Source organism: Carassius carassius, chromosome 49 (genome assembly GCF_963082965.1).
Source record: "Carassius carassius chromosome 49, fCarCar2.1, whole genome shotgun sequence".
Lineage (NCBI taxonomy): Eukaryota > Metazoa > Chordata > Actinopteri > Cypriniformes > Cyprinidae > Carassius > Carassius carassius.
The window spans coordinates 8,844,929-8,868,327 of NC_081803.1; the positions used below are offsets into that span (position 1 = coordinate 8,844,929).

Consider the following 23,399-nt stretch of genomic DNA (forward strand, 5'->3'; position numbering starts at 1 on the left):
AATCTTTTGCACATAATATACATGTACATACATGGAACACACTATACTACTTATATTTATATTTATATACACATACACTTATTTATCCAAACACACATACTTAGCGTACAGTTACAATTTTTCCACATAATATACATGTACATACATAAATGCTCTTTTTAATATACCTGCCATACATTGTCAATTTGTATATTGTCAATCCTTACCCACCTATTTGTATTTTTTTGTATTTTTTATTCCTTATTGTGTTTTTTGTTCTGTCGCTGTTATGTTGCACTGCGGAGCTCTGTCACGAAAACAAATTCCTCGTATGTGTGAACATACCTGGCAATAAAGCTCATTCTGATTCATTCTAATCTAGCTGAGCTCAGAATTGTTCATATGGTATCAGTGCTGCAGCTTTTAGTCCATTAAAACCTCTGTAGCAACTGTAGCAACCCCATCCGTTGCTACATTGAGAGACAGTTGCATCAAAATACCATTACAGACCATAATTATCCCATGAAGAATTCCACAGTTTCATATTTCTTCAATCAAAACAGATTTAATTGAGCATATAGATATTTTTATGGCTTTGAAACATACCCGATTCTTTCAGAAAATGGAGTCTTTTGCCACCCTACAGTGAGGTTTAAAAATAGCACACACAGTGTGTTGGCCTGGTTCCAAAACACACACATACAGGCAGACACACTCTCTCTCTCCCACTTTTTTTCCCCACCTACAAAGCTCATATGGTATCCCTTGACTGACACAGGCTGCTCTTTTCTGATTGGCTGAAGTGAGATGATTGACAACTGAGCAGAGTACAGGAGCAGCAAGCAGTGGCTCCGCCCCCAGGCTGTGCACGTGGATGAGTCTGCTGTGAGAATCAGAGAAAGGAGAGGAGAGGGGAAAGAGGGAGGAGAGAATTGGGGAACAGAGGCGACAGGATTGACTTGGGAAGGAGAGAAAGAGGAAAGGTTTGGATTTGCTTTAAAGGACATAGAGGGAGGAAAAAAGGGAGAAAGTGGGGAGAAAAAGAGGAGGTGAAAGAAAAAAGGAGGTAAGACAAAGATTTGAAAGTAAAGAGCATCTCTTTATTCTGAACATCTCATAATAGTTAGAGCGACATGCATGGGTTTTTATGTGCAAATTAGCATGGGCATGTGTTTCATATACCTAAATGTTGTGTATGTGTGCATTACGTGCACACTGATCAGCACTAAAGCAGTCATTCATTATTCTCACTGCAGTGTGTGTGTGTGAAAGCATTACAGATGCATTGCCTCAAATCATCGCAGGTGTTCTGTCGATTTGTGCTGCCTTGTCGAAAAATGCTACCTCCCATTAAAACCAATGGTAGCATAATTCGATAGCGAAAAGTGTTACCTATCAGATTTTGCTTCATGCATGATATTAATAAGGTGTGAGGCTTTATTAACATGTACACCTACCCCAACCCTAAACCTACCCTTACAGTATGATAAATACAGTGTTGGTAGCATAACACCGGCAACCATAGTTACTAGTATCGCTTACACTGTCTCTCTGGTTTCATGTGATTAAATAAATGCCATCATGAGCTTACAATCCCCACGGCATGCTAGTTTTCATATTGTAAGAATACTGTCATTCAAATAAATGTTGCTTCGAAAGGCACTGGTATTTAGAAAATGTCATAATGTCAACTCATAGAGGAAATATGGTTCTGAAAATTATTGTGTTTACTTAAAATCAATCGGCTGTGTACTGTAATTATTTCCAGGGGGGGGGGGATAACATTGGAAGGCTATTGTTTGCACAGCCCTGCAGGGGGCTTAATGGCACACATGCCGTGGTTATCTCCACATACTGACCTACATTCACCGGAGCTTTACCACAAGCAACCGTGAGCTGCTAAAATATCCTTCTAAAAATAGATGCTTAATCCGAGTCATTGCTCGAGCTGTAATGAATGAAGCCATGATGTCTGTTAAATCTGCTGTGCTTTGTAACCTAGTAGTCTAAAATGAACCTTCCTGAACTGAAACCCAGAATAGGGTTCAAACACCGAAATAGGAATTCTGTAACTGCAGAATTAATCGTTTGTGAGGACAGCTTAGATATTTGCGTTAACTGTGTTTTTGGAGACAGAGTTTGTATGTGCTGAACCTCGACCAGGTTTGTTTTTCCTCACATAGTTCCTAAGTGTCTGCTGAAACCTTAGAAAGAAGAAATTTACTAAGTTACTCGAAGAGTGTTGTCTAGTGTTAACTCTAACCCAAAACACCCTAAATATGTAATTATAGCACTCTGAAATTGAACTCAAACCACCCTTTTAAATTTCTCATGCATAGTAAGCACCTTTTACAGCTCAGTGGTAAATTGAAACATTATGCTTGGTTCTGGTTTGGACCACGGTGGTCCAGCTGTGTGAGTCGCAGTGGTGGTGGTTTTTATGGTTTAGGAATGAAGGAAACTTGGTTTTGGAAACATCCTAACATCTTAAAGTTTTGCCAATTCAAGCACTTCACAACCTCATATGGGAATCTGTGGTTCTGAGGAAACTGACATTACTGGACCACCATCGTTTTGGAGCTCGTCAGCTAGCAGTGTACAGTAGTTCTACCTGTGTTGTATCTGCTTCACACATCATATCTGCCTGGACTGGTTTACTGTCAGGCTGCCAAGTAACTCCAAGTTCATTCAGCTGATCTTCACTTTCTAACAGCAGATCTCAAATTTCTGATCTTTTTTGTCTGCATGCAAATGCCTTATACTTCTGATCTCAAACCTCTGATTTCATCGGTCTGATATCAAGCTTCTTGACAATTGATTTCCAACGTCTTATCTGAAACTTCAGATTTACACACTATGATTTCAACATTGTCAAAGTTAAATTGTTAACATAACAGGACAAGGTGAAATCCAATTCCAATTTTAACAAATTATTCAAACTGGCAAATTAGAGTGAGGAAAAAAAGGTCAATTACAAGAACTTGGCTGGAAACAAATGAAATTCTGCAAAGTACTCAATTGCAGAAAACGCTTGTCCAACCCACTGCAAGATTACAGTTCCTTAACATGTTTTTATACTTGTACTAAAGGAGTTTCCTCAAATGTCTGTGCCATTAAACTGGATTTTATTTAGCTACCATGACACTAAAGCATCTTAAACTAACTTGCTCAGCAAGAGTCTCTTAAAGGGGTGGTTTACTGTTTTTTTTCTAGGCTTGATTGTGTTTATGGGGTGCAGTCTAACATGTTTTATTTTTCATTATTTTTCACATAATTTACCTTTATTCCACACTGATCTGTCCCTTTTCTGACAAACACCTCCATTTATTTCCTGTTGTTATGAAACCCCTCCCTCCGAAATAAGTGATGGACCGAGATTGGTCAGCTAAATCAGTGTGTTGTGTTTTGCTAAACCGCCTCTAGCTCATCTGAACATCCCGCCCTCTCTAGCTCAGAATGTGCTCCAGTTGTATTGTAAACGATGACGTCCTCTATATTGCTTATCAATTTGAGCCCGATTGAGACGGCTCAGCACTTAATGGTATGTGTGTTTGTGGTTGTCTCATACTTTTAGGTACGCTTTTGTTTGTAAATGATACTGCTTCTGTTAGCTTTTAAAATATGGTTTTATTCTGATTAAAGCTTTAATACAGCATAGCAACATTGGTTTTGAAACTTGTGAATCCATTAGAATCGTTAGAAGACAGAATTGCGATTCATATATGCACATTTTTTACATGCACCCCTAGTTTTCTCTTCCTCTTCTCTAAAGCAGCACAGTATTGCCTCGCCCCTTTGTTGCGTGTTCCCAAGGGAGGGGTTTATCTGTGATGTAACGGACCTGGGAAGAAGCTTGTTGTAGTCCATTACCATCCATTTTTGTAGGCATTAAACTGCCAGAATTTTAAAAGACAATATTTCCGTTTGCATTGAACTATCAGCTCTGCAACTTTGCAGATATTGTTTATGCTCAATCATCAACATTACAAACTTATGTTAAAAAAGTGAAATCACAATCAACCACCCCTTTAAAACAGCGTAGCCATATCAGCTTAACTTGTTCTGAAAGAGAAGACTGACTGTAGAGGTGCCTTGTAGCAATAATGAGAATTCCTCAAGGAATGTTAAAATGTATTTGTGATGCATTCTGAATTGTGTTCTGAAGCATTAAGGAATTCACAGTAGGTTTTTGGGAATAAAATGATCAATATTACCATGTATTACAATTAGAACACATTTCTTTACACTCCTCAATAATAGTAAGAATCTTTTGATACCAGTCAGATGACTGTAATTTTTTCCAGGTGGACAAAATCTTATTTACTTTGCAAGGTTTGTATGCTTCGTCATTTATGAAGTCAGTGAACAAATAACTAAATAAATCCGACAATGCAGTCCAGACAGGTAAATCTTTATAAGCCGCCATGCAAATTTCTCAATTGCACATAATCTCCCTCAGGAACTCTCGTGCACTCCATGTTTGCATGTGTTTTTCTTCTCAGGTGAGATCCTTGTTTTGAGCTCAGAACATCTTCTGTAGCTGATGTGCGGTGAGCAGAGTTTATGATTGGTTTCCTTGGAAACACATACTGTACTCTTTAGGTGTGAAGAGAGAGAGAGAGAGAGAATGCGGATAGAGTGGAGGAGATGGAGGTGGGGGAGGTGCTGTACAGGGAAAAGGAAAAAAAAGGAAAAGAAATGAAAGCAAACTGGCTGGTAGAAGGGGGTTGGGCTATCATCTCTCAACACCACTCTCTCTACCTCTTTTGCTGTCTCTCCCCCGATTTCTCTCTCTCTCTTTCTGCTTTCTCATACCATTCCTTCCCATTCTTTGTCCAATGAAGGAGAAGGCAGAAGAAGAGGGTGCAAATGTGATAGAAACAAGAGAGTGTGTTGAGAGAGAGAGAGAGGTAAGAGAGGACAAGACGGTGTCGATCAGGCACACTCGCCTTTTTGACAATAGAAGCTCACTTCCTGTCTCTCAGTGGCATTTCGTAAGTAAGTCCTTTCACTGTTTTAGTCTGTCTGTGTGTGTGTGTGTGTGTGTGTGTGAGAGAGAGAGAGAGAGAGAGAGAGAGAGGCAGAGTGTGTACACAGTTTGTCAGAGTTGTCATCCGGTACCTTTAAAGGTAAAGGGTGAAACATTTAAAGGTACACTGCGTCCGAGCAGAGGGAAAACAGGAAGCAGTGCCTTTCTCTTCCTCTCTGACCTGCAAGGTAAGAAACGCTTGTGTGTCCCAGGATAGAAACACTCATCTCTCCTCTCCATGCCACTTAAATACCGGCCCCTCTGGCTTGTTATTTTTGTCTTTGTGCTTTTTGTGGTTTCTTTTCCTTTGCTTTGTGCAGTAATATGACTTTGAATGTTTTGCAATGAATCATGTGCAAGTATCTACAACTCAAAGTGAATTAAGAAGTTAGCTGCAGAGGAGATCCTTCTGCACATAATGCAGTTGTGTGTGTGTGTGTGTGTGTGTGTGTGTGTGTGTGTGTGTGTGTGTGTGTGTGTGTGTGTGTGTGTGTGTGTGTGTGTGAGATATAATAGCAAGCCGGTCTCTGCTGAATACTTTTGTACAGGAAGTAAGGTTATTATAGCTGGCGATCTTGATCTCAGCCATTATGGCTCAACACAGATCTAATAAAAGACACCGCCTTGGTGTGTGTGTGTGTGTGTGTGTGTGTGTGTGTGTGTTTGTGTTTGTCTGCAGTGAGCTTTCTCAGACAACCTCCCCATGAGCAGTATCATCCATAACTTTGTACAAGAGAGATTTCCTGCTGGTTTTCTGCCAAAGAACACCCACATGCATGCATTACGTTACCCTCCTGCGGGGTCCAATGGTCACCTGTCTTCCCTGTGTGCCCAATTCATTAGCAGCACTTGCAAATGAAGATGAAAAGATAAGAGAGAAGAGAAACAGAGACAGACGCATTGGCACATCCCCAACAGAATTGAAAATAGCTGAATGACTAATTTAAATATCTGCTTAACATTGGGATTTCCTGCAACCTTCATGTGTGTTACATAGAGTTTGTTTCTCATCGCATTTAAAGAGAAAATTCAGCCATAATTCACTGGAACTGGAATCTCTGTGGAACACAAAAGGGTATATTGTGAAGAATCACATTGCTCTTTTCCATATATTAAAAGCTTGGGGGAGTTCTGAAAGTGACAAAAAAGGGTCATAAAAGTACTGTGAGTGGTACATGTGGCTAATACGTCTTCTGAAAGCATAGAGTATGATGAAGTGAATGCAATTTCAGTTCATCCTCAATGAAAATACCACTCTTGATCTCTGAAATCTCATTTGCACTTGTGTAAATGTCTTGTAAAGAAGCATTGAGCCAGAATTGTTGTCAGTGACACCAAAATCCATTCATCCATCAAGGGTGAATGATATTTGAGTTCTACAACAGTGAATAATGACTTCTCACCAAATCACAGAAGTGATTTATGTGGCTTCAGGAGACTTGTAATATAGTGCAAAAGCCGTATGGAACACTTTCATGATCTTACTTAAACATAATTTGCACTCGTGCATATTCAAACTTAGTGCATTTCATTGCAACCAATTTTCATTTTTGGGTCCACTGTTCCTTTATCAGGCAGGAGTAGAAAGTGTGTGCATGCATATGTGTGAGTGTGTTTCAAAAGAAGACTTCTATGAGAGTTTGTATGTCTTTATTTTCTCACAGGCTTACCTTACATCAATGGTATTTTCTATCAAAATAGTCCCTAGCTGCCTTATGTTTAATGACCTAAAACTACCAAAAGCATCCAGCCTGTTACAACACACACTCTTGATCTGATATAAACCTCATATGTGAGAGTGGGTCTCTGTCTCTGTTTATTTAAAGTAATATGAGATATGTGTACATGTTAATATCTGCCTCTCAGATTGGATATCAACTCATAAACCCATTGACTGTGACCCCAACAGCTGCAATAGCACGTACATTTTTTAACGACTTGGAAGCGTCAATGGCACCACAACTTAAGAGTGAAAGCGGGATGTGAGAACAAGACACCAAGACAGAAATCCTGTGAGAATTACTCTCTCAGAAAATGTGGCTGATTTTTTGACAGCGTAGTAGAGAATCATGTTCACGCGGTTACACCGATGGTCCCACATCAGCATCTGTTTTACAATACCGTTTTGTCCACAACAAAGTCCTGCTTGACGTGAAATACAACAATAAAAGACGTCTTACTGATTCTGGGTTTGAAACTGGTTGTTGTTCTGTGTCTGAAACTGAAACTGATTAACAAAACCTCAAATTCTCACATGATATGTGCCATTTTAGTTTGTTGGCTATGTTTGTGTCAGTAACACCATTTGCATTTTGCTTTTGATAAAGTGAGACTGCACATCTAATTTAGTTGATTAAACCGGAAACCCCAGATAGTTTGGCCTCAACAGCAGTGGCACCCCTATCTTTCCCTTCCCACTCTTCATCTCACTTTCCAGCTGTGGTTCCCCTCTGCTCTCGTGAGATATCTGTCTCCGATGGACAGTCACCGTAGACGCTGTTATCGACTGGTTTTCTGGCTTTACTGTTGAGTTTTGTGAAGAGTTCTCGTCAGTGAAATCAATGTGGATTCAAGACTGTGGCTTTCTATGGAGTATCAAACTCTACTTGGTTTTGAATAAGTCATATCATCCAATTTTCTGGAACTTTGTAAGTTAAACAGGTCCAAAAACCAACCATTAAAAAGCTAATTTTTAACATTTCCGCCTGATTTTCATAGTTCATGTAGCAAATTCAGTATCTGTACTTTTAGTATACATCACAATGTAATGCAGGCTCTTATTAAGAAACAGGGAAGCGCTAACTAAATTATATTTCACAGCATACCTGCTATTACTCATTTCATATGCAAAAAGTCAGTTTACATATGATGCTTAAAGGCAGGCACAACAGCAAAAATTGCCTGTTTAATTCAGACATAGTACATATACTAAAATTATGAGTGTTTTAGTGCAAAAAACCTTGATTAACATTTTACATATGCCTCAGAGAAAACATATATATGATATGACCCCTGTAGAACTATGATACAAAGCAGAATTACTGTGGTTGCCAATATGGACTCGATTAAATTAAGGAGAGCAAGATATGGGAGAAAATGAAACTCAAGACGTACAGTGCTGGACAGCCTTTGGCCCATTATTTTCTAATGTAATTCCTTCTTAATTTAAGTGCATGTGTTTAAAACTGGAGAGACTCATAAAAGCTTATAGTAGGAGGAAGATGCACGAGTGGAAGCTCTTCGGGTGATTCTCCAACTGTCAGTCTGCATCACACCTCATTTGTATGAAATGCAAAGAAGCTGTATTCATCCATCAGATGTGAGACTCTACGCTCATGCATCCCAATGAGGCCTGATAACAACCACAATCACAACTGAACCACTTGAATAAAAGTATGTAGGGAAGACGTTTCAGACATGTTTGTAAAACTTATTTTTCAGCAGTTTGTTTATGTGAGGTCATGACCACAACTGCACGACAGCGTCACATTTTTACAGGAAGTTAGAACCACTTCCTTTCCAACGGAACAGTTTGCTGGGTTTCTATGGCTACCTACATTAGCAAAATGTCATAAAAACATTGGTATACACAACCCACTTGTGCACGTCAGTCTTGCATTATTGTGTTTTGTATCCTCACTGGTGAAATACACTGTGAGAATCTGGTTTGAAATGAACAGGTGCGATGTACTTGGATAGGTTTGTGTAATCTGATATAACTCAACCTGTTAGACAGAGCATTGTTGGTCTGCTTTAAAATTTGATTACAATGGGACAGTCGCTCACATGAACGTTGGCGAATAAAAAGGAATTTTCACAGAGGTGTTTTTCGAAGGTCAGAAGACTTAGCTCTAGTTAAGATTGAGCTAAAAAAAATTCATGAAGATAGAATAGGTCTTTAAAGAGTTTGATAAGAAGCGTTTGGATTTATATTGAAATCATTTTCTTATTTAGCTACTGTTTCCAATCGTAGTTTAAAGTCACGATGAAACAGAAGTAGCGGCATATATTTTTTCCTTATTGTGACATACATTAAAGTGAAACAAATTATCAGAAGAAAAAAAAAATAGGGTGGAGACTTGGGTTCAGTTCATTGGTGTTTGAGTGGATGGAGTCAGATCTGAATAGAATGATGATTGTAAGAAAGGGATGGGGTTTAAGTGGACTAAATGATTGGAGAAGTTCAGCATATACATCGACAGATACATTCGATCACATGACTTCCTCATGATGCAGTCATGTGACGTTTTTGATATACATCTTGGAATGTATTCAGTAAATGTGTTTCCATCGTAGTTTGTGTGAATGTTTTCTTACCAAGGGAAAAAAATGACCTCAAGTGAGCATATATTTTTTTTGCCCTTTTTGGAAATATTGTTCACAACTTGCCAATATTGCATAATGTGCATTCAAATATATGGATTGAAACATGCCTATTGTTCAGATCGCTTCTGAAATTCTAGAGGACACGCATGTGACATTTCTAGGCATTTCTAATCTCCGTGTTTTCTCCATTTGATCTCTTTGTTTTTCATGAGAAACAAGAGCTCTCAACATAATAGATGTTGCGATTTTTATGTGCTACGGTGAGAGAGAGAGAGAGAGAGAGAGAGAAACACACAAATACTTACCATGTATTATACATCTAGCAAATGTGTCCAAGTTCAAGCGTGTGTGTTCAACTAAGTATGTTTTAATTGTGCTATTATGAGATGCAGAAAAGAGGTGAAACACCCATTAACAAACAAAGAACCTGCAATTGCTCTGTCCTGATCTGAACCAGAATGCACAACTGGGGTTTTACAGTATGAAAGCGGAGCTATTAATGGACTAAAAAGAACACAAATGCCCTCCTTTAACCTCGCACACTAGTTACGCTTCTTCCGATGATAAAGGACAGTTGGTGTGGGTGGGTTGGAGCGTGGGGGGCAGAGGAATGGGGCGAACAGGAGCCTGTGGATTGCTGCACATGCTTCAGGTTGAACTTGTTCCAGCATTGCACGTTTGATCTGTTGCCTCGATCAAATCTAGAGGAAGTGTCTGTCAGATGCTAGAAAATCTTCAAAGGTGTTTTAGGTGTGTGGGCGACATGAAGATCACAATGAGATTTATTTATTTGACAGTTAAGGACGTTGTGTTGTGCAGCACATTATACATGGTAGCCACAAATATTCTATAGTGTATAGATGCTTATGGCTACCATGGAGCCATGTTGTCTTTTCTCTCAGAAAACTGATATTAACCATCATTCACAAGGGCACATCCTGAAGATTTCCTTTCTGCTGTCCCCTCCTTCGTTTTCCATCTGTCTTTACGTCTCTAACTTCCTGTGTACTGTACGATATCACACATTACTGTTGATACTGCTTATACTAAAGTTATGTCAGGTCCCTAACCCTAAGTTTTATAATTAAACCAGTAACTGGTCCTGCATCGTTTAATACGGACTTGAATGATATAACAGTTCAAATGGGTGAAAAATCCTCTAGATTTACATTGAAAGACAATCCTCACTACTAATATTCCTCTAAACAAGGCATTACTGTTATCATGTGATATTACTGTTATCATGTGATATTATGAATGGATGCTTCCAGTCTTATTCATCCTTGGTATTTATTTTTCTCTCTTTCATTCAGAAAAGCCCAAATTGATAGCAAGGGAAGGTGTAGTGATCTCTGTTGAGATCTGCAGTGGAGGGTTTCTCAGACTCATCAGTCCGGTGAGTATTCAAAGGACACTTTCTTCTCTCCACAACAAGGTGCATCATGAGTGAACAGCTACAGTTATTTACTTGTGTGTGTGTGTGTGTGTGTGTGTGTGTTTGTCTCACCTCAGGCTGAATGTATCACATAGCAGAGCAGTATTCTGGACGTAACTCATGGGACTCCTTCCCCTCTTCTGGGCCGAGTCGGGCACCATGGGCCCCAGGCAGCAACCGGCACTGGTCCCCTCCATCCAGGTCATCTATCCTCTACTCGCATTTGCATCCATTAATTGAACACTGTTTTATTGTGTATATATTACAGTTTTGAAATCATCAGTTCTTCTGTTTTCAGGTGCAGTGGGGGGAACTATCAATCCCCATCCCAAAACTACATAGCAGGACGAAGCTACCCAAATAAAGCATATAACAACAGGTCAGTCATTCTTTTGTGCTTTAATATTTCTGACTTGTTGGCTAAATCCCAATTTGCATCCTATACATGTACTATACTGATAATAGTCAACAAAGTCACTCCTTTATTGCAACTGCAGCACTTGTACCCTTATTTGATGTGTATTTTATTGAATCAATGTGCCGCTTTTTATACCTCTACTTATGTTACTCTTTATGTTGTTAGTATGTTACTAGCATACCATTCAGGTGTTTAATGTACGTTTCAATGTGCTGTGATTGGACACGCACAGTCTTACTTAGATAATATGCAAATTTGTCATGTTAGCACATTGGTAACACTGTGTGACATTCATACATAGCATTCCTCTTTATTTACAAACAGACCTCCAGGGTTCAGCAGGGACAGGCCCCACACGCACCCCAGAGACAGAGGCATTGGAAAGGAGCAGAGGGTCCCTAGGGGCTGCGTTCCAACACAGAGCCATCATCACAATTTAGAACGCTCCACCCTAAACTACAGCTCAGGGTGTGGAGGACACCTCTCTAGCAGCAACAATCACAGCAGCCAGCCACACAGGGTGAGGACATCCACATTTATAGAGCTACAGTGCTATCAAAGATGAGAAAAACACAAAAGAACTCTTAATTTCCTGACTGACTTGAAGCTATTTCCTGTTTCAGTATGGGGGTCCGCATCAGCAGCAGCGTTCCACTGGGTGTGCCCCACAGACCCAGGGAGAGAAATGGACACAGTCGACTCAGTCCAGGACTTTACAAGGGCCCTCTCTCAAACGTCCAGCACCTCCTAACAATATCTCACCACCACTCCGGAACCCATCCCCTTCACGAGACGACTGTCCCAGCAAGAGGAACAAGAGCATAAGCTCACATCAGGTCAGTCATGTTATTTTTCTTGTTAAAATTAATGTGCAAAGACAGCTACTATTTACATTTACAGTTAGTTTTTGGGTATAAAGTGATATTTCAGTCTAACAGTTTTGGTTATAAAGAGGCAGTAAGCACCATCTGCTGGTCAGAATGAGAACATCCTTCAGTGATAATACATGACCCTTTGATAAATTCTGCAGAATTTCCACCCAAGAGAGAAATATTTCATCAACCGTCCACCTCCATCACATCCACCTCGGCCATGGAGCCCAGCATACAAAAGCTCAATGCCCTGGAGCCTGTCTGAGAAGAGTCCCTCTCATTTTCAGGTAGACCTGTGGTCTCAGCTGTAGTTTTTGTAAAACTGATTTTCTATATATGCCTGAAAGGCATCTTAGGCATATCTGACATTCATCTTTCAGATGAATCCAATCAGAGTTTTTAAAAATTGTCCAAGCTCTTCCAAGCTGTATAATGACAGTGAATGGTGCCCCTGTTTTTGAAGCCGAAAAAAGTGCATCCATCCATCATAAAACTACTACACATGGCTCCAGGGGTTTTAATAAATGCATTCTGAAGCGAAATGATGCATTAGTGTAAAAAAATGTAGATTTTTAAAAATGTATAAACAGTAATCTCCAGTTTCCAGTCATATGGGGGCATTATTCACTGTCATTATACAGCTTGGAAGAGCCTGTACAATTTTTAAATATAACTGTGATTGTGTTCCTCTGAAAGAGGAATGTCAGATATGCCTAGGATGCCCTGAGGGTGAGTAAATCATGGCTAATTTTCATTTTTGGGTGAACTATCCCTTTAAGGAAGGTTTATAACTCTATACACTTTATAACTTCAATACACATTAACAGGTCTAATCACATACTTCTTTGCTTTATATTTATAATTTACAATTATATACTTTGTGCTGCTCATGTTCATCCTTATTTCACTTATTTAAAAGGAGTCCAGTCATACAGTCATGAGAGATCACAGACCGTATTCCATCCCATCACCACCCAACAGTGCCCCAAGCCAGGGCCTACATAGCAAGAAACGCACCAAACAGGGGCAACCCCATCATCCGGCCCGAGATCATCCAGGCCCCCATCCCCGTGGGGCCAAAGGGGGCTGGGATTGCCCATCACCAGCAAACCTCACCAGTGTGCCTTACAGTCAGCATCACCAGCTCCCTCCACCACAGAGGCACACCGGCCCCTTCAGCAGCCCAGCCACCTCAGTACCTCAGCCCAGATTCAACACAGCACAGCCTGCCTGGAAAACACAGAGCTGCTCTGGAAAACATGGCAGCAATGTGAGTAAATGAAGGAAGAATTTTCATTTCTGGGTCAACTATAAAGAACTAGTCTCAGCCTCAGACAACACACCCACAGACTGTATAAGTGGGAGTTCTTGGCCAGGATAAGCTCCAAGACTTAATATCAGTAGTCAGAATTCTGACAATGCAAGACTATCAATTAAATGTCAAGTCCATATAAATTATCAGTAAAAGCCAAAACGATTACATTTTAAAAAGTAATTCAAATATATTTAGCTACTCTTATGTATTAGTACAGATTTGTGAATTGTTGGGTCATTTGTGTCTTTACAGGAGATTGGGCGTACCACCTCTGGCCTAGAGTCTCAAGAGTCTGTGAGTGGGGACAGAAAACGACCAAGCACATCTAAACACATTAGCCGCCAACGGAGTCCCTTTCAGCCATACAGCAATGCAGAGGGTACAGTCACAGATTGTTCAGAATGGAGGACTCCAGAGACTGGGTTAAAGAAATACAATCAGAGAGACTCAGACTCCCCTTCTGAACACAGCATTCAAACCTCAGACAGAGGTATGAGGGCACAGAAGTCAGAAATGAAGAAGAGCAGGCACTCTAAACATCAGACTGGATTTAAATCCACCCAAGAGAGCTCTTTCAGCAAGCTGGACACTGAACTCTTAAAACATATTAATGCCAAGAGGAGGCACAAGGAGCAATTAAGGAGGAAGGATAAAAAGAAGGAAGGAGAGCTGTTAGACACAAGAGAACGGATGGAGAAAAAAATGGAGGACAGGAAAAAGAAAAAGATGAGGGATGGAAGAAAGGGGCATGATAAGAAGAACATACATCAAAATGGCCGAAAGTTGGGACAGATAACTAGAAGAGCAAAGGAGGAGAGGAAAAAAGGAATGCATGAAGACAGGAAGAGTGAGATGCCAACTTCGAAATCAGCATCTCCCAATTTAGGAACATTGTATACCAGTGATTCTGAACCTCTCCTGGATGACGTACTGTCTGAGCCACTTCATCTCAATAACAGAGAGGAAGAGTTCTCTAGACACACCTCAGGGTTCATCCCACCTTCCACATCTCCTCCTGTCAGTAAAAACCATTGTTCTCCATGCCAGTCAACCCATAGAGCCAATTCTAAAGCCTTAGAGGTTGACGACCAATCAGAATCTTCTGAGCCTGACCATGTAGACACTAGTGATGAAGACTGTGTAGAGGCCCATGATGTTGGCAGGTCCAAACGTATTCTTCCCAATAAGCAGAAGGTTTGTGAAAAAGAACTCATCAGAACCAAGGAGGGTGTCTTAGGGTTGCATAGTGCCCCAGACCTCTTACCAGCTCACTGCACCTATAGTGAAGAACTCCTAAAGCTGGACCCACCAACAAGCCCACCTGTTCTGAGCTGGCAGGGCTCTCCGGTGTCAGACTTAGGTGATGATGATGAGGAAGGGAACGAGGGAGAAATGGTAAGAGTACTGAGGAGGCCAGTACTACAACCTAGTCCAACACACTCATCTCCATTTAGAGACCCAGTGGAGATCAACACTGGAGTTGACTATTGCCACAGTGACCTGGCCAAACTGTATGGCCTTCCTGAGTGTTCTAAAGCAATGGACACTGAGGAAGAGGATGAAGAAAAGAGAGAAGGAGAGCAGAAAGATAGTAGTCCTGATGCAGCAAGCAGCTCTGAGCCCAACAAACCGCACTTGCATCAAATGGACGCATTTAAATCAGCAACCTCAGCGATGGGCAGCCATAGGTACACTTACAGGGGTGGGCCATTTGGTCGGCCACCCCCTGGTGCTCTGGTTGGGGTGAAATACTCATCGTCTCTGTCCTTGGGTCCTGAGATCCACCCTCCAGATCAGCATAGTCCACCTGCCACATCTCCAACCACAGAAATCCCAGATCAGGTCACACCACCACTGATCCAGCCTGCGGAAAAAGACAAAGAGGCTAAAACAGAGGAAGAAAGAATGGAAAACAGTGCAAAGGAAGAAGAAAAGAAGGAAACTGAAGTGCAGAAGATGGATGAACAAGTGGAGATCAAAGTAGCTAAAGACCCAGCCTGTACTTCACTGAAGGATAAGGAACCTCTAATGTCTCCCGCCACTCTGCAGGCCAAACTAGTACAAAGCTGCGAGCTTCTGCTCAATCAAAACTCCAGCCCTGTGTCAAAGGCAATGAAAGTCAGCGGGCCCACATCTATTGAGAGAGAAAAGGAACAAAACAGGGCCAGACAGAAAGATCAAGTGAAGTCTCCAAGAAAAGCTGGTAGGAACACAAGAGGAGAAAATCCCAAAAAGAGAAATGGTGGAGAGAATAAAAAGGAAACAGTGGAGGATGAGACAAAGAGAAAGGATTCATCCTCTGAAGGTTTAAATGAGCACTTGGTGGAAATCAAGAACAAACAGGTTGTCCCAGAAAACCAAACAATTTACTTGAAAGATAACGAAACAGAATCTAAAGAAGTCGAGAGAGAAAAAGAGACAGACGTTAAAAAAGAGGCCATGAAAGAAGACACACTAAAGGCTGATACATCTGCTACGGCATCATCTACATCTGCCACAACCAACACACAAACCTCTCTTACTGTGACACCCTCCAGCAGACCTCTGCTGCTGGAACGGGTCAATCTCCTTAATCTGCAGGAGTTGTCTAAAATTCCCTTGAAAGAACTGAGGATCCGTTTGGTCAAGATTGAGAGCGAAGCTCGGCAGACTTTCATTGTCTCAGAGGTCGAGCAGAAGACCATGCCACTCAATGCCATCAACATAAAAAATAACGCAACTGAGGTCATACGTGCCTGCAAGTAAGTTACAAATGTGCTAAAAGAACCACTTAGAAACCACGTGGCACCACCCTAGCACCTATTAATAAAACTCTAAACTTATTATTATTATGACTTTGATCGGGAATATAAACCATGTCTCTTTGTTCCGTTTTTTTTCTGTTTTCTTTCTGTGCATTTACACATACATCCTTTCTGTTTCTGTAACAGAGGGGCAAATATCAACTGCAAGTTTCGGGAGTCATACCTGCTTCCAGCATTTTCAATGAAACCTGTCCTGTCCAATGACACTCCTATTCCCAGAAACAAACTGAACCCTCCAACACCGAGCATTTATGTGAGTTGAGGCAAATCAGTTCATAAGGTTTATTAAAGTACTGTAATTTATTATTATTTATTAATCATATGCTCTGTCAGACATTAGTTTATATGGATACATTAGAGGTCTTTATTGTTGTTGTAACGATAACCATATAACCATATAACTTGTCTGTTTGATGTCTGTTATTCTGACTCTGTATTTATGTTTTTGTATTTTTAGCTTGAGAGTAAAAGAGATGCTTTTTCTCCGGTGCTGCTGCAATTCTGCACAGACTCTAAAAATGCTGTTACTGTCATCAGAGGGCTGGCTGGATCCCTCCGTCTCAGTGAGAAAAATACAATATATATCACAAACACACATGCACTCCACAGGACAGCAATTGCGAGTAAATTTTAGGATATTTTCTAGAATGTAATATGAACAAAGATTGTACAAAGTAACAAATAGTCTAAGGTTAGCAACACTTTGAAAGTGAATACCATATAACAGGCACATACAGGTATAAACATAGATATCTATTGCTTCAATGTGTGACATGACTAAACATTGTTTTCAAAAAGATCAGTTTTCGCACTATGGATAAAAGTCAAAAACATCGAAAAAAAAGATGGTTTTCAAGTGTAGCCTATAACATTCTTGTCTTTCTGGTAGATCTGGGTCTGTTCTCCACTAAATCCTTGGTGGAGGCCAACTCAGAGCATGCAGTGGAGGTGAGGACTCAGGTGCAGCAGCCGGCAGACGAGAACTGGAACCATTCAGGATCCGCCCAGACCTGGCCCTGTGAAAGCAGCAGATCTCACACCACCATCGCTAAATATGCACAGTACCAAGCATCCAGTTTCCAGGAGAGCTTACAGGTAGATATTGTTACCATGAGCGCCTCAGTGGGATCAGAAATCAACTCGATCTCACGCTTAACTGGAGTCAAAGTCATCTAAGTCTCAACGGGAAACAGCACTGGTGACAGCATAACAGTCTGCCTCACCTAGTAAAGTCATATTAAGTGAAATGACAAATGATTACGTGAAATGTCCCTTTTCGTCCCTCTCAGGGCAAGGGTATTGCAGTTTGATGATGCTGAGGCTCCAGGCAATCGCCTGGAAGTTCTAGGTACAGAGGCACACACACACTCAAAATCAATTTTAAGAAGTTGACAGTTATCTGTATTTGTAGGAAGAGAAAGATAGTGAAGATGAGGATGAAGAAGACAAATCAGAGGAAGAAAATGTGAAAAAATCCAACCCCCAAGGAAACACTGGGACTTCTATCCCCACATCCAGGTAAAGTCAAAACTAACATTTAATGGTTAAACTATCATAAAACGAAATAGATTGCAATTATAAGGCCCAGGTTGAATTTTATTTTGTATTTTGTTAACGCTGTCTCTGAAAAAAACATTTTTTAACAGCCCAGAGCAGAAGGCCGTTGGAAAAATCATCAAATTTGGAACCAACATTGACTTATCAGACCCAAAACGGTGAGAGATGTTCACTTTGACATCACTGTGGCATTAGTTGACAGACTTTCATAAAATAATGTTGGGCAGGGAGACTATGGGGATTATGCACCATATAATTATATTCTAAAAAACAGGTCTCATTGCTTCCGGTTCAAGTGTTTTATATGTGCTCTGTTAAATATGGAGCTGTTTAACTCAAGATGTCTTCCAAAGATGATAATAATGATCTCCATCACATATGTAGATTGATATCTAAACGTTTTTTATTTTTATTCTTTTAAAATTAACAACAATAACAAATAGCTAGGTTAGCTGATTACCTTAAAATTCCATAGATATTGCCATCAGTTCATACAGCTCTTAACACTTTTAAGCAGATGCGATGAGACCTGTTTTCCGGTTTTGTCATGTGATGTTCGACATATACCCCATTCACTATGCTTTTATTAGTGTCATTATTACTTGCATTGGTGTGAGTAAACATCTGTACGTACTTGTCTTCAGGTGGAAGCTGCAGCTGCAGGAGCTGTTGAAGTTGCCTGCGTTCATGCGTGTGTCCTCCAGCGCGAACATGCTGAGTCATGTTGGCCACACTATACTGGGCATGAACACAGTCCAACTTTATATGAAGGTACCTGGCAGCCGCACACCAGGTTAGTGTACACACACATACACACAAGGTACTTGTGCATTTGGGATTTCTCTAACCCTCACTAACTTACTTTTGAAATAGGACATTATTGAATTTATTTAACAAATAGTTTTCTTTGTGGAGTTTTTTTTTGTCAGGTTTTACTACCATTCAGATGTTTGGTTTCCTTGAGAATAACAAAACCTTTTTACACTGTTTCAAATGCACAATAATATCATACAGAAATGTTTAATTTGCAAAAAGAAAATAAAAAATAGGCTTCATCATCATTATACAAAATTCCTCATATTTTTTTAAATATGTCCAGGATATGTTTAAAGTAAAGCAAAACAAAACATGGTCACAAACCTGAAGTCTGGACATCTTTTCTTAATATTTACTTATTTATGCTTAATTTTCAGTATGCAAAATAAAAATTATAATATTTTTTGTGAAATGTGACCTGGACACATTAAAAAATATATAAAAGTAAAAGATCATTTTTTTATTTGCCATTATTTACTTACATTTGTTTAAAAAATGCTTCATTTTTCATTATGATAAACAGAATTTATAATTATTTATAATATTTTGGTAAAACATTAACTTGAGATGTTAACAATAAAATAAAATATCGAAATGTTTACGTTTTTTTATTTATTAAAATAGACAAAATTATATATTTTGTTTATTTTTTGTGAAATATATATAATTTTAATTTTTCTGAATCAAATATGTGAAAATGTTTCAAATAAAATTCAGATATCATTATCAGATGATATATTATTTTTATTTTAATTAAAGCAAATCTTTATTTTTATTATATTGCATAGACTTTGTTAAATGAGACTTGAACATGTTTAAAATAAAATAACAAAACAAAACTTCTGTAAAAACTGAAAGTCTGATTTCCTCTCACTAGGACATCAGGAAAATAATAACTTCTGTTCAGTGAACATCAATATTGGCCCTGGAGACTGTGAGTGGTTTGCTGTCCATGAACACTACTGGAAAGCCATCAGTGACTTATGCGAAAAGTATGTTTTGGATCACACACTGCAGTTATTTTTATGGCTTAGCACAATGACAAATGCGATTTAAATATAAAGCAATATGTCTTGTGTGTGTTAGGCATGGTGTGGACTATCTGACAGGCTCGTGGTGGCCGGTTCTGGAGGATCTGTACTGTTCAAACATCCCAGTGTACCGCTTCATTCAGAGACCTGGTGACCTTGTGTGGATCAACGCTGGCACTGTGCACTGGGTCCAGGCCGTGGGCTGGTGCAACAACATTGCCTGGAACGTGGGCCCTTTAAATGGTGAGTCTATAGTGAGAAGATAGGGGGCGCCATAAACATTCGCCAAACATATACTGCATATACTTTTGGCTCTTGCTGTATCATGCCCTTTGTCTTTCCAGCCTATCAGTACCAGCTGGCTCTTGAACGTTTTGAGTGGAACGAGTTCAAGAAAGTCAAATCAATCGTCCCCATGATTCACGTGTCCTGGAACGTGGCCCGCACAATCAAGGTCACAGACCCAAACACATTTAAGATGATCAAGTGAGTGCGGCGTTGCATTATTTGTGTCATTAAAACTTACATTCAATTGTTTTATAGTTCCACCTCCTTCTTGTCTTGTCTTTCAGACATTGTCTACTCCAATCCATCAAACATATTCAGATTTTGAGGGACCAGCTGGTGTCTGCAGGGAAGAAGATCTCCTATCAGAGCAGGGTGAAGGATGAGCCAGCGTACTACTGCAACGAGTGCGACGTGAGGACCACCAGCACTCAATACACTGATGAAAAATAATACTTGTCATAGGTCGTAGTATCTTGTTGATGTACGTGACTGTGTGTGTTTGAACAGGTGGAGGTGTTTAACCTCCTGTTTGTGACCAGTGAGAACAGCAGTAGGAAATCATACGTGGTTCACTGTGAGGACTGCGCTCGGGAGCACAGCCCCAGTCTGAGCGGGGTGGTGGTGCTGGAGCAGTACCGCATCAATGAGCTCATGAACACATATGATAACTTCACCCTAGTAAGATAAACACTCTCATACACACTTATGAACTAGTGTAACATGTAATAACATTTTATTGTACTTTTTGTTTTTATTTTTTTTTAAATCTTCATTTTCAGTATGCTAGAATTTATAATTATTTTGTGAAATGTGACCAGAACATATATAAAAAAAAAAAATAAGAGTAAAATAAAATGTAATGATAAAATGTGTATAACTAATGTAAAATGAAACCTGAACAGGTTTAAATAAAATAAAATAAAAACATATAAAATTACATGATTATATTTTATTTTGTTGTTTTTATTTTTTTAAATAGTCTTCATTTTCAGAATGCAAATAATTATTACAATATTTTTGTGGAAAGTGACATGGACATGTTTAAAGTAAAATATGCAAATATATATATATATATATATATATATATATATATATATATATATATATATATATATATTTTTTTTTTTTTTTTTTTAAGTAGGCTTTATTTTCATTATGCTAAATTGAATTTGTAAAATGTGATCCTGATGTGTTTAAAAATAATTCATTTTACAATAAAATAATGCAAACACAATTAAATAACTAAATAAGTAAATTGACATTTTTTAAATGAAGTATGTTTATTTTTTGAAAATAGACAATTTTCAGTATTCAAAATAGAATGCCTTATATTTTTGTGAAATACAGGACACGTTTTAAAAAAATCACTATGTAATGATGTTTTTTTATTTTATTTTAATTGAAAAAAGAAACTTCATTTTCAGTATGCAAAATAGAATTTGCAACATTTTTGTGAAATGTGAACTGTGTTTAAAATAAAATGTCAATATGTAATGCTATTTTTATAAAATAAGCTTCGTTTCCAGTATGCATAATATAATTTACAATAAGAAATGTTACCCGGACATACAGTATTTAAAAATAAAATAATCCATCAACGGCATTGTCATTGACCAAACAAGTACATTTGAATTATTTTCACAGCAATTGTAATGCATGAGTTTTCTCTTCCTAGGCTCAAGTCCCGTGCAGTAGATGAACTTGATGTCTGAGACTACACAGCCATAACCAAATCTCCCATCCTTCTGCCTCAAATCAGTGGCACAAACTTTACGTTCTCCTTATTTTTTACTTTTATTACCAAAACCACTACTGCAGGCTTGTGGAACAGCCAATCAAATCGCTGTTTTCTTCATATTGTTTACAATACTATCAGCAGATGTCTCTCCAGCGCAGTCGTCTTCCCCTCAGCCAGCTACTGACGGGACATCTGATAGTTCTCATGCTCCTGGTTATAGAATGACTAGAGTGGTGCTACATCAATGGACTTTAACAATAAGGTGTAACTTGGCTATCAGGTCACTCATCTACAATGGATAACTGCTGTGATTCCTTTTTAAAAAATTGTCAACTTGCCTAGCATGTGCATTAATTCAGGTACTGATGTAGTTTACTTTTTTTTATGCAAATGGAAGACGATTTCACCAGTCCAGTTATTCTGTGTCTCTGAATGAGTGGTGCTTTGATACAACATACAGTATATAAGAGCAGGGGATTGATTTCTCTTGGAGCTGATGACCATTGCAGTGGCATTGCGTTCTGTTTTTCTGTTGTTTCGGTCATGTCATATTTACTACAAGTCTGACATTTGTAAATGGTATTTGCATATTTGACTGGGTGCTATTTTTTTAAGTTGTCAAGTGTTTTCGGAAAGAAAAAAAAAGTTTTTTAACAATCTAGACTAACACCATTTGGGCCTTGTGGTATGCATTTAGACAAAAGCTGATTTCATTGTATTTGATTAAATAGATAATATAAAATTTTCTTAGAGCATTAAAATATCATGTGAGGTACAGTATATGTAACAGTTACCCCCCCCCCCCCCCCAAAAAAACGGGTTTAATCCAAAACTTATTTGATTGCATTTGTCTGGAAAACCTTGTGCGTGTTATGTGAATTTTTGTACAACTCAAAAAAAAAAGAGAGGAAAAAAACATTCCTGTGAACTTGTGGCTTTTGATGCATTTCTCAATCTGATTGACTCCTTTAATTAGATTTTTTTGAATTTTTTAGTTTTTTTAGAAAGTTTTGAATCATAACTGAATTATTCTTTGCTGGTTTTGCTTTTTTATTTATTTACCTTTTGTATTTATTGACTGTTCTGTGATGCTTCTCTTTTCTGAGACATGCATATTTTGTCGATCTTTCTGTTGTGCTGATGTGGTGAGGCTTACGGGGGAACGTCTGATTCCGAATGGTGCTGATCCCCCTCCCTCCCTTCCTCCCTCCCTCCCCGGTCTCTCTCTGTCTGTATAAATGATCTGTAGGTTTGAAAACATGAATTTAATGTCACGAGTTGGTGCTTAGAACAGAGTCAGTACACTTTTCTGAACTGAATGTCTTTGTACTGTATATTTAACACATTAAACCTGTTTGCTTTACATGAGGTACAGGATATTGTGACACGTGTATGATTCCAGTCATCCTAGCTGTTATGATAATTATGACCCTTTCTGATTTGTATCGTTCTTGATGAATTGCAGATTATTGAGCGTTTTCAAATTTGCGTTCCATTGATACCTCTCCGAGTTTGTTTTCAGGTCCGTTGCCATTTTTTTTTTTTTTGGTTTGTTTATTCGTTTTACTGTACTAAAAAAGAAAAGGAAAACGTTAAGCAACTGAGCCAGACTTGTCTAAAACATTTTGTGATTTTTTGTGTGTTATACCTGATATAATTCTAACTATAAAAATAAAACATTCTGATAAATTTGCATGTGTTTGCGTGTTATTCTGGATTGTGTGTGTGTGTGTGTGTGTGTGTGTGTGTGTGGAAGTGTACAGTCTCCTGTGTGTCTGCGAGTGGAAGCGG

At 39.0% G+C, this 23,399-nt stretch overlaps 1 protein-coding gene across 4 annotated transcripts; it reads left to right on the plus strand.

The window, feature by feature from the left end:
- Window positions 1–877: 877 nt before the first annotated feature.
- Window positions 878–22,447, plus strand: LOC132132307 (lysine-specific demethylase 6B-like). Of its 4 annotated transcripts, XM_059544696.1 has the most exons (21): window positions 880–1,045; window positions 10,648–10,730; window positions 10,847–10,970; window positions 11,068–11,148; window positions 11,512–11,707; window positions 11,811–12,023; window positions 12,218–12,346; window positions 12,979–13,329; window positions 13,627–16,115; window positions 16,305–16,431; window positions 16,636–16,741; window positions 17,068–17,273; window positions 17,590–17,696; window positions 17,825–17,893; window positions 18,380–18,528; window positions 19,429–19,543; window positions 19,638–19,825; window positions 19,927–20,068; window positions 20,155–20,281; window positions 20,378–20,548; window positions 21,546–22,447. In XM_059544696.1, exons 3-21 carry the CDS (start codon window positions 10,852–10,854, stop codon window positions 21,567–21,569), a joined length of 5,109 nt encoding a protein of 1,702 aa, XP_059400679.1. In that variant the 5' UTR covers window positions 880–1,045; window positions 10,648–10,730; window positions 10,847–10,851; the 3' UTR covers window positions 21,570–22,447. The 4 variants fall into 4 exon arrangements, 1 of the variants encoding a protein (XP_059400679.1); XR_009429028.1 differs by lacking the exons at window positions 18,380–18,528; window positions 19,429–19,543; window positions 19,638–19,825; ... (2 more) ...; window positions 20,378–20,548; window positions 21,546–22,447 and adding an exon at window positions 4,824–4,977 and having other exon boundaries at window positions 878–1,045; window positions 17,068–17,696; XR_009429030.1 differs by lacking the exons at window positions 18,380–18,528; window positions 19,429–19,543; window positions 19,638–19,825; ... (2 more) ...; window positions 20,378–20,548; window positions 21,546–22,447 and adding an exon at window positions 4,824–4,973 and having other exon boundaries at window positions 878–1,045; window positions 17,068–17,696.
- Window positions 22,448–23,399: the final 952 nt, after the last annotated feature.